The sequence below is a fragment of the Procambarus clarkii genome, chromosome 47 (assembly GCF_040958095.1).
Source record: "Procambarus clarkii isolate CNS0578487 chromosome 47, FALCON_Pclarkii_2.0, whole genome shotgun sequence".
NCBI classification, from domain to species: Eukaryota; Metazoa; Arthropoda; class Malacostraca; order Decapoda; family Cambaridae; genus Procambarus; species Procambarus clarkii.
The window spans coordinates 22,933,227-22,947,949 of record NC_091196.1 but is presented as its reverse complement, the minus strand read 5'-3'; the positions used below and the strand labels follow the sequence as shown (position 1 = coordinate 22,947,949).

General features: G+C 44.1%; 2 protein-coding genes, 1 non-coding gene and 1 pseudogene across 3 annotated transcripts in view; 1 reads left to right on the top strand and 3 right to left on the bottom strand.

Annotated features, from left to right (window-relative positions):
- The window catches only part of GatB (glutamyl-tRNA(Gln) amidotransferase subunit B, mitochondrial), a 449,912-nt gene that overhangs the window by 169,526 nt on the left and 265,663 nt on the right, over positions 1-14,723 (top strand). The gene's annotated exons all lie outside the window — the stretch shown is intronic.
- LOC123762913 (uncharacterized) lies at positions 2,005-10,222 on the bottom strand. Its single transcript, XR_011222277.1, has 2 exons — positions 10,100-10,222; positions 2,005-3,463 (listed from the first exon to the last, which is right to left on the bottom strand). It is a non-coding gene; the product is annotated as an uncharacterized protein (transcript).
- On the bottom strand, positions 3,618-5,004 carry LOC138349475 (uncharacterized; annotated as a pseudogene).
- LOC138350873 (uncharacterized) lies at positions 10,878-11,504 on the bottom strand. Its single transcript, XM_069302321.1, has one exon. The coding sequence runs from the start codon at positions 11,502-11,504 to the stop codon at positions 10,878-10,880; it is 627 nt and encodes a 208-aa protein (XP_069158422.1).

The window sequence follows — 14,723 nt, the reverse complement described above, 5'->3', positions numbered from 1 at the left end:
CTCCTTTCCACTCCGACACATCCTGAAGCCCCTTTCCAATCTGACACGCTCTGAAACCCACCTTCTCCACTTCAACATGTCCTGGAAAGGAAGAGAACTATCAGGAGAATGTGCCAGGCCATTATGACTATAAAACATTTGAAAGAGATTATGATAAAGATTTGATGGGACATGGGGAAGGAATGGTGTCTAAACTCTTGGACGGTCCGGGATTGAACGTGCTAAAATTCTAGTGCACATTTTTGTTCAAATGACCAACTGTGTATGATTAAATGACAATGATAGTACATATCTGGTTCGAAGGACCAACTGTGGGAGATATTTAGCCTCAGTCTTTGATAAGAGATCCAGATGAGGCTCATTAACCTTCTCACCCATGACCATATACTGTGAGCTTCCACTAGAGGTATACCTTTTCTGTTCCAACACACACAAGAAATACAGTTGAACACAGCTTATTTTATCTAGCTAATTATTTAGTTAATCATTCAGCTGATACTTAGGTACAGTAAAATTAGGTAGAAACCCATATTAATCTAATACTTCTAGTGATTCATCTTATAGGGAATGGACACAAAATATTGGGGGGGGGTATCAATCTCAAAATATTTGTTCCTACACCATAATCCAAGGCTCTAGTTACTTGGGGGGGGGGGGAAGAGTGGTTATAAACTTACCTGCACCTCTGGTTAAATGGAACTTTGGGGGACATAATTTCTTGACTGACAATGATGTTCTCTTGTGTTGATGGGCACATCAAAGTTAACATGATGGGAATTTCAGCACTGTGATTAGTTTCTCTATGAATTAATTCCTTTGTAGCAGATTTTACTTCGTACACACATATTAATAAATATGTATTGTAATAATACTGGTTTGAAAACAAATTCATTCATGAGGTCTTGAGAAACATGTTTTGACAGAATCAGATATAACCTTTGATCCGGACTCAGTTCTAGCTAATGAATTGTTAATATATTTTCACACTCAATTTACTGTTTAGAGTGATTGAAAGACAAAATTATTATAATTTGAGTAGCTGAATTGTTCCCCAAGTACTTTTAAGAACTTAGTTGAAGGCTAATGATGGAAAACTTCAGTCCTGGTATCATATTGAAAGTATTCCTCAGTTAGTCTTCAATAATTATGGTATTCCCTCACATATGTATTTATAGATATATTGTGTTTATTCAGCATCAGTGACCGTGTTTGGGTACCCAATCATTTTTTATAAATTAATCAATTAAGGAATCATGATTGAGATGAATGATACACCTCCTTAGTTTTTTTATTACCTTAGAGGGAAGATAAATATTTAATAAATACTTTTTATATATACTATTTATATATATGTATATATACAAAATATACTTTTCTGAGTATATTTTGTTTTCCTCTATGCCTTTTAAATTTGTATTAGTGTCATAGCTATTTGATAAAGGATCATAGAATACTGTATTCATTTTGTAATGTATAATGAAAATTGCTTGAGAATTAGCTGTACCGCCCTTGCCAACCTACAAGCACCTGTTTAATCATACCATGTGTTTCCAGGCAAAGCATCATCCCATTCATTAAGTCTTGAGTTACAGTAGGCTTTCAGGATAACAGGTCCACATCGTCAGAACCGGATATTTTCCTGACCCCGTGCTGTGTCAGGAAATGCATTTCATGACCGGTAAATGAATGCCTGGGAATCTCTCGTTTAGCTTTCCAATCCCCCTCATTTGGTTTGCTATTTTTCTCTGTTTTCTGTGTACCTCCCTGTTATAGAGCAGTTGACTTGGTTAAATTGTGTGGAGTAAAATGGTGAAAAATTATTAACTGGAGTTATTATGCACTGAGAGTTTAATATTCATGCAAATAATAATTTGAATTGCAATTGATTATAGGGAGGGAATTAAACACTTATATAGCCATGGTACTTGTGCGTCTTCATGTACAATAGCTCTTTAGGTCCATATCCTTAATGCTGCTTACTCTGGACATTGATTAATAACAAAGTTCAGTGTACAATTTTATTTAAATACATTGATCGTAAAATAGTATATAGTATAAAAGTGGTGGTAGAGTATTACTCCTTTTCCTGAACACTATGTTCAAAAGCAGCACTTCATGAAGTATTTTCTTACAACATTATTCTTAGTGTTATCTTCATTTTGAAGCGATGAGTTCAAGAATTCAAATATCTGCTATTCTTTATCTCATTTCTTCGGTGCTAACTTAATCGCGGTCACCTTTCGCCTCTTTATCCGAGGGCGTTGAAGGGTCGAGCAGGCTCAGGATAGTTGTAGCCGGTGTTACAGTCAGGCTCTACAGTCTTGGTGGCCGTCACCGTATTGTACTGAGGATTGTAGACGGTGGAGGTGACGTAGTTGGTGTTGTAGATGGTTCTGGTGTCATATTCGGTGCGGGTCTGGCCTGGCAGCTGCTGGGTGCGGACGGAGGTTCTGGTGACGGTGATGTACTGGGTCTGAGCGGGAAGGTTGACCACAGAGGGGACCACCTGCTGGGTGTAGATGGTTGTGGGCACCACCTGTGTTGATACCTGAGTCCTCACTACTTCTTGTGGAACGGTAACGGTCCTGGTAATGTACTCTGGCACCTGCTGTGTACTGTAGTAGGTGGAGACCACCTGCTGTACCTGGGTGCGGGTCACGTACTGTGTCTGGGTGTTGGTGACCACCACCTGGGAGTAGATGGTGGTGGTGACAGGGAACCACCTGGGTGGAAGTGATGTACTTAGTCTGGCCTGGCTGGGTGATGGTCTGGGTGACGACGTTGGTCCTGATAACTTGTGTTGTACTGTACACGTCCTGAGCGGGCACCACCACGGTGGAGTAGATGGTGCTGTACTGGGTACTGTCTATGGTGCGGGTCTTTCCAGGAAGCTGCACGGTGCTGGTCACATACTGGGTCTGGTAGACTGTGCTGATTACCTGCTGAGGAACCACCTGTGTAGAAACTACAGTCCTGGTAACTGTTGATGGTATTTGCTGAATGCGGGTCGAGTATACGGTCTGGTATTGAACCTGTGTGCTGACGACTTGTTGCGTCCGTGTGACGTAGTTGACCTGGGGAGGTAGAGTGATGACCTGTGTGCGGACGTTGTCCTGGGTACGGGTGACGGTCACTGTCTGGTACTGGATGGACGGCACCACTTGGGTTCTGACGATCTCGGAGTAGACGGTGGTGTAGACCTGCTGAGTGCGTACAGATGTCTGGGTGACGTATTGTACGTCACTTACATATACAGTAGATGGCACGACCACTGTGGAATACTGAACTTGAGTGCTGTAGATTACAGACGGCTGGCAGTTTTCTGCTTCCTTTGGCGGTAAATACGACAAGGACGACTGAAGATCAATGCTGTTGCCAAAGAGCTGCCTTCGAGGTCTCTCGACTGAAGCCCCGAGCGCGCCGCCCAGCAGCAGTGTCACCAGAAGAACTCGCATCCTGTAGGCTGGAAAACACCTCAGAATAAAATTTCTACACAGAAGTAATATATTATATAATTAAACAGAACAAATAAAAGTAGCTTCGTTTCTTAATACTTACTTGTTAGTATGTATACAGGAATTACTCTTTGTTGATGTAAAGTAAATAAAAGCAGTGGATAAGAACATTTATAGTGTATTTTTCAATTACATAAATACAAAATCGTATATAGAAAGATGGTAACAGATTACTCCAGTTTGATACGAAGTGTGTTGTATACAATGAAAACGCTTCACGTAGTGCCGTCTCCTGTATGTTGCAGTGGCGGAGCCAACATGTTGGTCTTAGTCTAGAATAATTATAGAAGCAACTGCCGCATTCAGTTAGAAGTTGAAAGGAACTGCAGGAGCGTCGTAGTTGTATCCTGTCTTGCCACAGGTGGCTGTAATGGTCTGTGTGACGGTGACTTGTCGTGGCTGGTTGACTGTCTGGTAGACGACCTGTTGTTGCTGCTGTGTCTGAACCACCTGTTGGGTCACCACGCGGTCCTGGCCAGGCACTTGGACCACCGAGGTCCGGGTCTCCTCACGGGTCTGGACCACAGGGGCGGGGGTGACATATTGGGTCTGGACCACGGTCTGCACTTGAGTGAAGGCTTGCACTTGGGTCTGATAAATGGTGGTGTAGATGGTAGTGGGCACCACCTGGGTTTTCACCACCTCCTGAGGAACCACTTGGGTGCTGACTTGAGTCTGAGTGACAACGTTGGTTCTGGTGACCACTTGCTCGCGGGTAGTGTAAGCATTTTCGTAACGGGTGTTGACGGAAGTGTAAGGGATGACTTGTTGACTTTGAACCACGCTCGTCTTGACAACATCCTGTCCCTGGTAGACGCTTGTCCTTACCACTTGTTGCACGCGCGTCGACGTCACGTAACGCGTGTTGGCCGGTTGTTGACGTCTGACGATGGAGGTCTGAACCACAGTTTGGACCCTGGTTCGTACTACGTCACGGCCTGGGACTGACACGACTCTTGTTTGCTGTTGTGTTTGAGTCTGGTATTTTGTGACGAGCTGAGGGACTCTTTGCACCTGTGTGCTAGTCACCTCCACAGGTACGACCTGTGTTTGTACCTGTGTGCTGGTGACGTAACTGACCTGTGGCACTACACGTGTTGATGTGACATAAACAACTTCCTGACGTGGTGGGCTTGGGACAGTTTGTGTCACAACTCTGTTATTGAACACGGTGGTTGTGCGCTGGACCACACTGGTCTGGTACTGGACCTGTGTCTGAACGCGAGTCTGGAAAAGGGTAGTTGGTACGACCTGTTGTGTGACCAGGGTAGTGGTGGTGTACTGTGTGTTGATCTGGGTTACGGTCTGGACGTTGACGGAAGTCTGGACGCGAGTGTCGTAGACGACCGAGGTAATGGGTGCAACCTGACACGTCTGGTCGCTTGGGGAGGGTGGTAGATAACCGTTGTCAGGAATTGGATAGTTGTATCCCTGAGGCGAGGCGGAAGCCAAGGGTCGCCACCAGCAGCGTCGCCGTCAAACGCCACATCCTGCAAAGAGAAATGCCACAGGTTAGAGCAGCGGTGATTGGAACCCCCGCGTCTCGGCAACTCATTTGGGAATAAAGTCCAATCACGCGCCGCTCCCTCTGTGCAATTTCTCTATGCTTTGTGGGCTGACCAGAGAGGACTTTATCGCCCAGATGAGCCGCGAGACGCTGACCTGGTCCTTGTGTAGCTCATTGTAGTAGAATACACCATTAAGAGTTATTGGAGAGCAAGAGACGGCGTAGGAAGAAGCAGGAGATCGTGTAGAGGGAGCAGGAGATAGAGAAGGAAGACGAGATTCATTTTAAGAAGTGACAGTAATAAGACATCTACTATACTTCAGCTTCATTTTGACCATGTTAAGTCCCATTAAGATTAAGCAGCAAAGTTTTTGAGCGCTGGACTGTGGAACGGACTTGAATTCATTGGAACTTGTACAGAAAAGAGTGGAAAATTTAATGAGAGGATCTGGAATTTGAGAGATTAAAGAGATTAAGAAAGCTGAATTTTAATTTTACAGAAAGGTGAAGAATAATAGGTAGCGTGATTGACGTATTCAAATGGATGAAGTGTATAATAAGAGGTGCGGAGGATAATAATGGAGGTGCTTATTATACGGAACAGAATACTAAACACTCGATACTAATTGAATTAGTTTAGATCCAGAAAAGAGTTGGGTAAATATGGGTTTGAGTATATGGTTGTTGATTTACGGAACATATTACCAGGTAAGACAATAAACGTTGGAGCATACGGGTGTTACCAAGCGAAGGGAAGACACACGAATGAGTTTGGGTATAAACAGATGCTGCTTTTCATGAGCCATTAGGCCATCTGCAGTTTTATTATTACGAGGTCTTATAAAATGTATTTTCAAAACGGAATGAAATGCTTAAACTATCCAACCAAAAACCAGCTGGGAACAATGCCTTAACATTAGAGATTTTTGTGTTGAAAAAAGTATAGGTAAACATTAATTCGACACTAAGAGTCGTAGACAAGTGGAGCAGACAGTCAGGTAATCATAAACTGGAAACTCCTTGGCAAGTTAAAGAAAAAGAGGGTAGTCAGATACGAGAATGAATATAATTGGGTTATACATATGGCTTGTCTTGCACGTGTCAGTAGGCCTACTGTATTATTGTTTTTATGTCTTATGTCTGAAAGCAGCAGACATGAAGGTGGCATATCGCGAGGTGAAGTAGTGATGTCATTTGCATGGACACGCGCTTACACCTGGTATTATTACCGAGGTGACATTGAGACTAGGTGTAGCGGGGCGTCACCTGCCTTGACCTGCCACAGAGTGTCATTTGTGGGCCCCCCCCCCCATAACACCGCTGTCAGCGCCGCCCGACACCCCGACACCCGTCACCCTGACACTCATCACACCGACACCCGTCACCCCGACACCCGTCACACCCACATCAGCTTCATAAATTCACCCGTCACAGTAACACCTCGCAGCCCCGCCCACTAACTTCACCTCTACACCCGTCACTCTCACACACAACACTGTGCTGCCTGCCATCTTGACCCCCCCCACAAACAGTGACATACTTCTGTTGACAGTGACATATGCTGGTGTTTACAGTGACATACTGGCGTTGACAGTGACATTTGCAGATGTTTACAATGACGTTCGGGTGTTTACAATGACATTATGGTGTTGACAGTGACATATGCTAGTATTTATAATGACGTCCTGGTGTTTAGAGTGACATGCTGGTGTTGACAGTGTCATGCTGGTATTAACGTGACATATTGGTTGTTGGCAGTGACATGTTGGTATTGACAGACATATGCCATCAAGCTAGCTACTGCTGAAATGAAGAATTAAAAAAAGTAGGAGTAGTTACAAAACTAAGGACATGTCGAGTAGGAAAACACAAGAGGGTGATAAAGGAGAGAATGTGTGAATGAGAGACGAGGGGCGGTGCCCTCGGAAGACCAAGAGGACGTGGGGGGAATGTTAAGGGTGGTGGGGAGAGAGGACGGGGGGGGGACGCTTAACAGTGTGAGACGCTTCAAGATAGAGGGTACGGGGTGGGGGGAGTGGTGAGGGGGGAAGAGGAGAAAATGGGAACTTGAGAGGATAGACTACCTTAGATGTAATTTAAGGTTAGGATGAAAATGTGGTGGCTATAGAGGGAGGGGAGAGGGGGATAGACAAGGGAAGAGGGAGGGAAAGAGAGCGTGTTGAAGCTGCCAAGGTAGGTGTAATAAAAAAAAAGAGAGTACAGAATGAGATGAGCGAGAGGTGGTGGTGGGGGGATGGTTGCAGAGAGAGAGAGGGAGGCAGCAGGAGAGGTGGGATGGTGGGAGAGAGGGAGGGAGGAAGTGGTTAATGTTGGTGGGATGGTTGGCGAGTGGTTACATCACCGGGCAAGGAAGGGTTGACGGTTGGCAGCGCTCCAGCATATGTGAAGCCTTAAGGGGGTCACCCTTTACACACACATGGCCCGCTAGATAGAGTGCTGCCCTCGCCTCTACCTTACTGTTAATCGTACTGATATTACCATCACTCTCTTCATCACCATCATCATCTTGAGGTGATCTGGAGATGATTTTAGGGCTTAGCGTCCCCGCGGCCCGGTCCTAGACCAGGCCTCCTTTTTTGTTACACATCCCCAGGAAGCAGCCCCTAGCAGCTGTCTAACTCCCAGGTACCTATTTACTGCTAGGTAACATGGGGCATCAGGGTGAAAGAAACTCTGCCCATATGTCTCCGCCTCCACCGGGGATCGAACCCGGAACCTCAAGACTACGAATCAGAAGCGCTCTCCACTCAGCTGTCAATCCCCTGACATTATCCTTTCATCACCATCAGTTTTAGTTAGTTTAGTTCATTTATTATGCACCCCATACCCATCTTGTGGGCGGTAGTGGAAAGGGTTACAGAGGCACACAATAGGTTCAGGGACTGAACCCCATAATTCATTTAGCTAAGCAAGTTACAATCTTGATGAGCTAGTTACAAAATTCAGTATAAGTCGTCACATCAACAATGGGTTCGAGATAGACCACAAGACCTGATCGATCGGTCTTGGACCGATGTGGTGGATCGACCACCACATCGATCGATCGATGATCATCACCATCATCATTCCTTCATCACTATCATCATCCCTTCACCATCATCATCCCTTCACCATTATCATCCCTTCATCACCATCATCGATCTCTTCATCATTATTGAATCGCCATTTTTTACCGTAAGAGATTTACCGCCATTTTTTATCGTGTCTCGTGGACACTAAAACCACTCTCACTCTCACTCTCTGGTGGGTGAGAGTGAGAGTGTCTGGTGGTGGGTGAGAGTGAGAGTGTCTGGTGGTGAGTGAGAGTGTGAGTGTCTGGTGGTGGGTGAGAGTGGTCGGTGAGTTGCCAAGTATGGCGGGAGAGAGAGAGGCTAGAGTGGCGGTGAATGCAGATTTATTAGAACATTGTGGAGTAATTGTCTGGAGGAAGAGTGTCAAGAGGCGGAGGGAGGAAGAGTGTCAAGAGGAGGAGATAGGAAGAGTGTCAAGAGGCGGAGGGAGGAAGAGTGTCAAGAGGAGGAGAGAGGAAGAGTGTCAAGAGGAGGAGAGAGGAAGAGTATCAAGAGGAGGAGAGAGGAAGAGTGTCAAGAGGAGGAGAGAGGAAGAGTGTCAAGAGGAGGAGAGAGGAAGAGAAGCAAGATCAAACGGTAACTCGGAAACTATTGAATACAAATAAAAAACGGAAATGATGTGGAGAAGAACTTTATACGCAGGAGAAAAGAAGAGAAGATGCAGGAGGGGGGGGGGGAGGGGTACAAAAGAGCTAGAAGATTGTCACAAAAGATTAATATGACAGTCGACGTTGACGAGGTCGTCCTTACATACACTCTCGTTACCCTAACACAAAATAGTAATTTCATCTCCTTGTTAAACTTGAAAGGAATTGCAACAGTGAAAAAATATGTAAAAGAGAAATGATCACTTCATTTAGCTGCCAAAAATGAATAAAGAATGTTAATGGTCGAGCGAACAACGCAATGTCATGTTGTGCCATAAGGGGTAAGTTTAGGCAAGAGCGGGGCGTTGGTGGATATACCCGGATGGTGGTGGATATCCCCCCCCTCACCGCCCCCTCCAACTAATCCATGTCGTCTATGTATTCCTAGAGATGTCGTTAATGTCTCGTTTGCCGCGTGTGTCTATGTTTGGGCAAGTGTGGAGAAGCTCGGGGCGTGGTGGTGGAGCCAGACACTGCCAGCCAGCCCACGCCGCGATGTGTGGATCACTTCCTGGCCTTCGTTGAAATCACCTCGGAAGTTTTGATTTGACTTTATAAGTGTTGATATCTTTGTTAGATGCATTAATATTATTTATATCTGATGAACACATTGATGTTTCATTATATCTGGTGATGAATTATATATATATATATATATATATATATATATATATATATATATATATATATATATATATATATATAATTCATCATCAGATATATATATATAGTGTGTGTGTGTGTGTGTGTGTGTGTGTGTGTGTGTGTGTGTGTGTGTGTGTGTGTGTGTGTGTGTGTGTAAATCAATCACGAAAATTAACACGTGATGAAAAATGTGACTGTCAGACCACGAAGGAAGGATTGAAACAGGAATTTCCTTAAGTACTTTCGTATTTAATAATATATCTTCAGAAGGGTCTGTTCACCCTTTTGAAGATGCCATTATTAAAAACGAAAGTACTTAAGGAAATTCCTGTTTCATTCCTTCGTGGTCTGACACTGTCATATATATATATATATATATATATATATATATATATATATATATATATATATATATATATATATATATATATATATATATATATATATATATATATATATATATACATACATACATACATACATACATAAAGTACTTTCGATTTCACTTTAATTCTGGCGTCAACCATTAATGAGTTACAAACGGACACACAATAGTGGACACTCGCGGCGGCTCTCAACACCCAGCACACGCACCAAATAACGTCACTTCTCATTTCCAAAACAGTGTGATAGCTTCCAAGATCAAGTTAGTTTTGGGAGTCGACATTCACAGAGGGTTTGGGCGGCACATACCTTCAGTAGTGTGAGAGTAGCGTGGGGGGTATGGTGGAGACCTGGACACTAGGCTGAATTCAGCAACTCTGCCCACCGTCCGCGGTCTACCCGGTATATATACAGGAGGCTAGGGGGGAAGGGCTGGTCTTCTTTCATCACTTTGTTTTTTTTAGTTAGGTATTCTAGTCCTGATCAAGTTCCTGAGGGACACGCCAGGACGGGGAGGGGCCGCTGGAGGGTTATCCCGTAAGACAGGTGCCGTCTCTCACAATGTCCTGCCTCATTTTTCCTCTCATTAAAACCCTACATGTACTGTGGAAAAACATTGGAGGGGTTAGGTTATTGGATATAATTCATGTTATGACTGCAGTTTGACTCATGTTTGGTGATGGTACGTGAAAAACAATACTGGATGGTATTGGCGGTGTGTGGTAACCCAAGGTCGGCTGCAGGTCGGGAAAGATGCTCTGACCAATCACAGAGCACTTTAACACTCCACTAACCCCGCCCGCCCGCCCGTCTTCACAGTACGTACAAGAAAACGCCATATAACCTACTATATGGCGCTTAGTGAGAATATTTCGCACATGTTTATTGACTTGAGCCTTGGCTGGAGCACTGAAGGGCTCGTGGCGTGGCTAGGGCAGAGGCCAGACCATCATCAGGGTTTGTTGATCAGTAGAGGAGTGTGTTCCATTGACATCACATCTGACCACGTGGTCCTCTGGTACGGGATAGGCTTCAGATGGAGGCAAGACTTCTTTGGTGGAGGACAGGCTCCTGGTGCTCTGGTATCCTAGTGGAAGGAAGGAAGAATGTGTCCTGAAGGTTGGAAGGCTCCAGGTGGAGGCAAGGCTCCAGGTGGAGGCAAGGCTCCAGGTGGAGGCAAGGCTCCAGGTGGAGGCAACGCTCCACGTGCAAGAAAGGGTCCTGGTGGAGGGAAGGCTCCAGGTGGAGGGAAGGCTCCTGGTGGAGGCAACGCTCCACGTGCAAGAAAGGGTCCAGGTGGAGGGAAGGCTGCAGGTGGAGGGAAGGCTGCAGGTGGAGGGAAAGATGCAGGTGGAGGGAAGGCTCCAGGTGGAGGGAAAGATGCAGGTGGAGGGAAAGATGCAGGTGGAGGGAAGGCTCCAGGTGGAGGGAAGGCTGCAGGTGGAGGGAAGGCTGCAGGTGGAGGGAAAGATGCAGGTGGAGGGAAGGCTGCAGGTGGAGGGAAGGCTGCAGGTGGAGGGAAGGCTGCAGGTGGAGGGAAGGCTCCAGGTGGAGGGAAGGCTGCAGGTGGAGGGAAGGCTCCAGGTGGAGGGAAGGCTCCAGGTGGAGGGAAGGCTCCAAAACTCTTAGTGTCCACTTGCGGGGTCACAGCTGATGGCTTGTCTGGTGTGCGCTCAGCTGTGAAATTCAGACTAAACTTTCCAGTTTTTTTCATATTTTTGTCCCCAATATTCTGGTGAAAACATTTTTAAATTGTACTCTTAGGTGGACCGGAATTCTTAAGGTCAATATTAAGTGTCCCATTCACCTGGGTTGTGTGTCTCCTTTTAATATTAAGTATATTTCCTTTTTTGGGTACTTTAGGCCTACTTTAAGGCGAGCGGGTTTTCCATTTTATTTTTTTTTCTAATAAGAGGATTTTTGAGAAAATACTTAGCCAGTATGACTATAGCACTTGGAAGGGATAGGAGGACTCGGAGCTGGGATAGGACCCAGGGGAAGAAACGGTGCCCAACCAATTGCACCATCGGGGATCGAACGCCGATCTGCATGAAACAAGGCCATTGTCGATTCATTTGTTTAGCTTAGAATTATCCATTACTTGAGTTATTTATTAAATTTAGAAATCTCTCTCTCTCTCTCTCTCTCTCTCTCTCTCTCTCTCTCTCTCTCTCTCTCTCTCTCTCTCTCTCTCTCTCTCTCTCTCTCTCTCTCTCGTCAATATATATATATATATATATATATATATATATATATATATATATATATATATATATATATATATATATATATATATATACCAAATATATATATATATATATACCAAAAGAAGTGTGTTTTTGTTCCCAGTAGCTGAATCTTAAACAACAACAACACCGGGATGATAGGCCTAAACTCAACACCAACACCTGTCATTCAGCCTCGTCAATATTGATAGCGCCAATTAAACAGTTATCCCCTGTTTTCATTTTAACTCTTTCTCAAATTAAAGTATTTTCGTTTCCACCGCACTTCGGCTCCTACAGTGTACAAAACACAGGACATGAGGAAACTGCAGATAGTCATTATAGCCCGTGGAAGATATTTATAAACAACCAAACCTACTCGTATATACGTCTAACCCACGCTTGAAACAATTCAGCGCTCCCACGACTAGTAAGTTACCTACTTAAACTAATACTCCTATATGTCTGAGCCTCGCTTCTTGCAAGTATAGGCGCTCCGTCTCGACGGCTGAGTGATTGGTCACCTTTCCTTCTCTCTGCCCTCGTAACCCTTCCAAGTGTTACACAGTGATACTTTCTTAGCACCTCCTCATAATTACCTACCTACCTGTATCTCTTAAGGGCAAGACTAAAGCAGCCTCGCCACCTGCCTCGTGCAGGCGATCCTTGCAGCGATAACATATCTTAACTCGGATGCTGACCTCTCGATAATGAGTATACTTAAGTCTCGCCACAGTGTAGGTCCTTCGGCTTTAGAGGTCGCTTTTATCGTAAACAATGTAATATAAGTAATATTGAACGACTCGTAGATAATTTAGAAAACTGGATCCTGAGTGTCTTAGCGATGGAAGAATGTCAGAATATGAGTTGTATAGCATGAATATATTATGGTTGATATGATAATGTATTATTATTATTCTTTGTATATGCTTTAGAATGATCATAATAATAATATCGTTGATAATAATGATAATTATAATAATAGCAATAACAAACATCTTTATTGCCTAACAAGTCCTGGACCAACTATGCAGGGCTATAATTTGTTGCAACTTGAATTATATATGTCCCCGTAATTGTCCAGTAGTTTAATCCAAAGTCACGGTCAACTCTAACCTCAAGTCCAATATTTTCGTCTTAAGCGCTCGTGAATGGGGACATTTATCTTGGGAAACAATATAATAAACTTCACAGATTGGGTGTTAGTGTCATAAATTAGTCTTAAGCGTCTCAATTTTATTTAGAATGCACGACTCTCGTCTTAATGGTATGCTCGTATCAAATAATCTTTGAATTAAGGTCATGGGGATCATTCATCAGAGGGAGAGATAGGCTAAGAACTTGTTGGGTAAACAGTCTCAAGGTACGAAGCTTGAACAGTGTAAGGCAAAGGGTTACCTGAAACATTTGTTTCTCTATTTTCATATTTCATGGACCGAGTACACGAGTTTCTGTTCACTCGTGTTTCCTGAAACTAGTACACGATCTTGTGGACACACACTGCAATCAACCGGTCCAGCTTTCTTGCAAATTCCACTGGCCTGACAAGTTTCGAATGGGGTGACACTAGCTGTCCCAAGGTGGTGCCAGAGAGCCGTTGTTGGCACAGGTGTGAGTAAGAGGGTGTGGCACGGGTGGAAAGAGATAAGTTTAGTTAATTAAATATGCACCCACCATATTATCCTGTGAGAGGTAGTGGACCCCATACCCAACCTGTGAGCGGTAGTGGACCCCATACCCAACCTGTGAGCAGCAGAGGACCCCATACCCAACCTGTTAGCGGTAGTGGTTCCCATACCCAACCTGTGAGTGGTAGAGGACCCCATACCCAACCTGTGAGCAGTAGAGAACCCCATACCCATCCAGGGAGTGGTAGTAGAAAAGGTTACAGAGGCATATAATCGGCTCAGAAACTGAACCCCAAAATTCGTTAAGCTAAGCAAGTTACAGCATTGATGATCTAGATACAGAGTTTAACAACAGTCTATTCGCAGCTTTGAATAGTTTATTTTATAGTGAAGGTTTACAGGGCCGTATAATGAGTTCAGGAACTAAACCCCAAAGTTCCACAGGCTCACCGGCTTACATTTGGGGTGAACTACTTACTGGATATTGTATATAGTTTGTAATAGTTATGGCACATGGTACGTGGTCATGAGATAAGTCAGTAAGGGACTTGTAGGCAGTGCAAACCAAAAATCTTAGGCAAGATTCTTAAGATTGTACTCATTATTCTGTAAATAATGAATGCAGGTGATTGTAAACTTTACTCTTCTGCCCATTCGATGTGTTTGGAAAGCATGATTATCAAATAAAAATTATATATAACCAGCTCACCAAATGTAAATTGCTCAGCTTAGATATTGTTGTGGTCCAGTTCTTAGACCCATTATGTGACATTGAAATCTTTATACCACTCGTCCACAAGATGGAAATGGGATAATAAAAAACTAATTAAACTAACACTTTCGCTGGTTGTATTAGGGCCTCTTGGGATCACGGTAATGTTATTTGATTAACTGTGGATAGACTGTTAATGTATTCACAGTTAACAAACCATGTAACTGCCCTATCAAGACTAACTTGCTTACCTAAATGATATTTGGGGGTTTAGTTTTTGAGCCCAGTATGTGCCTCTGTAACTTTTTCCACTAGCGCTCACAATATTGGTATGGGGCACACCACCGCTCACAGGATGGGTATGGGGC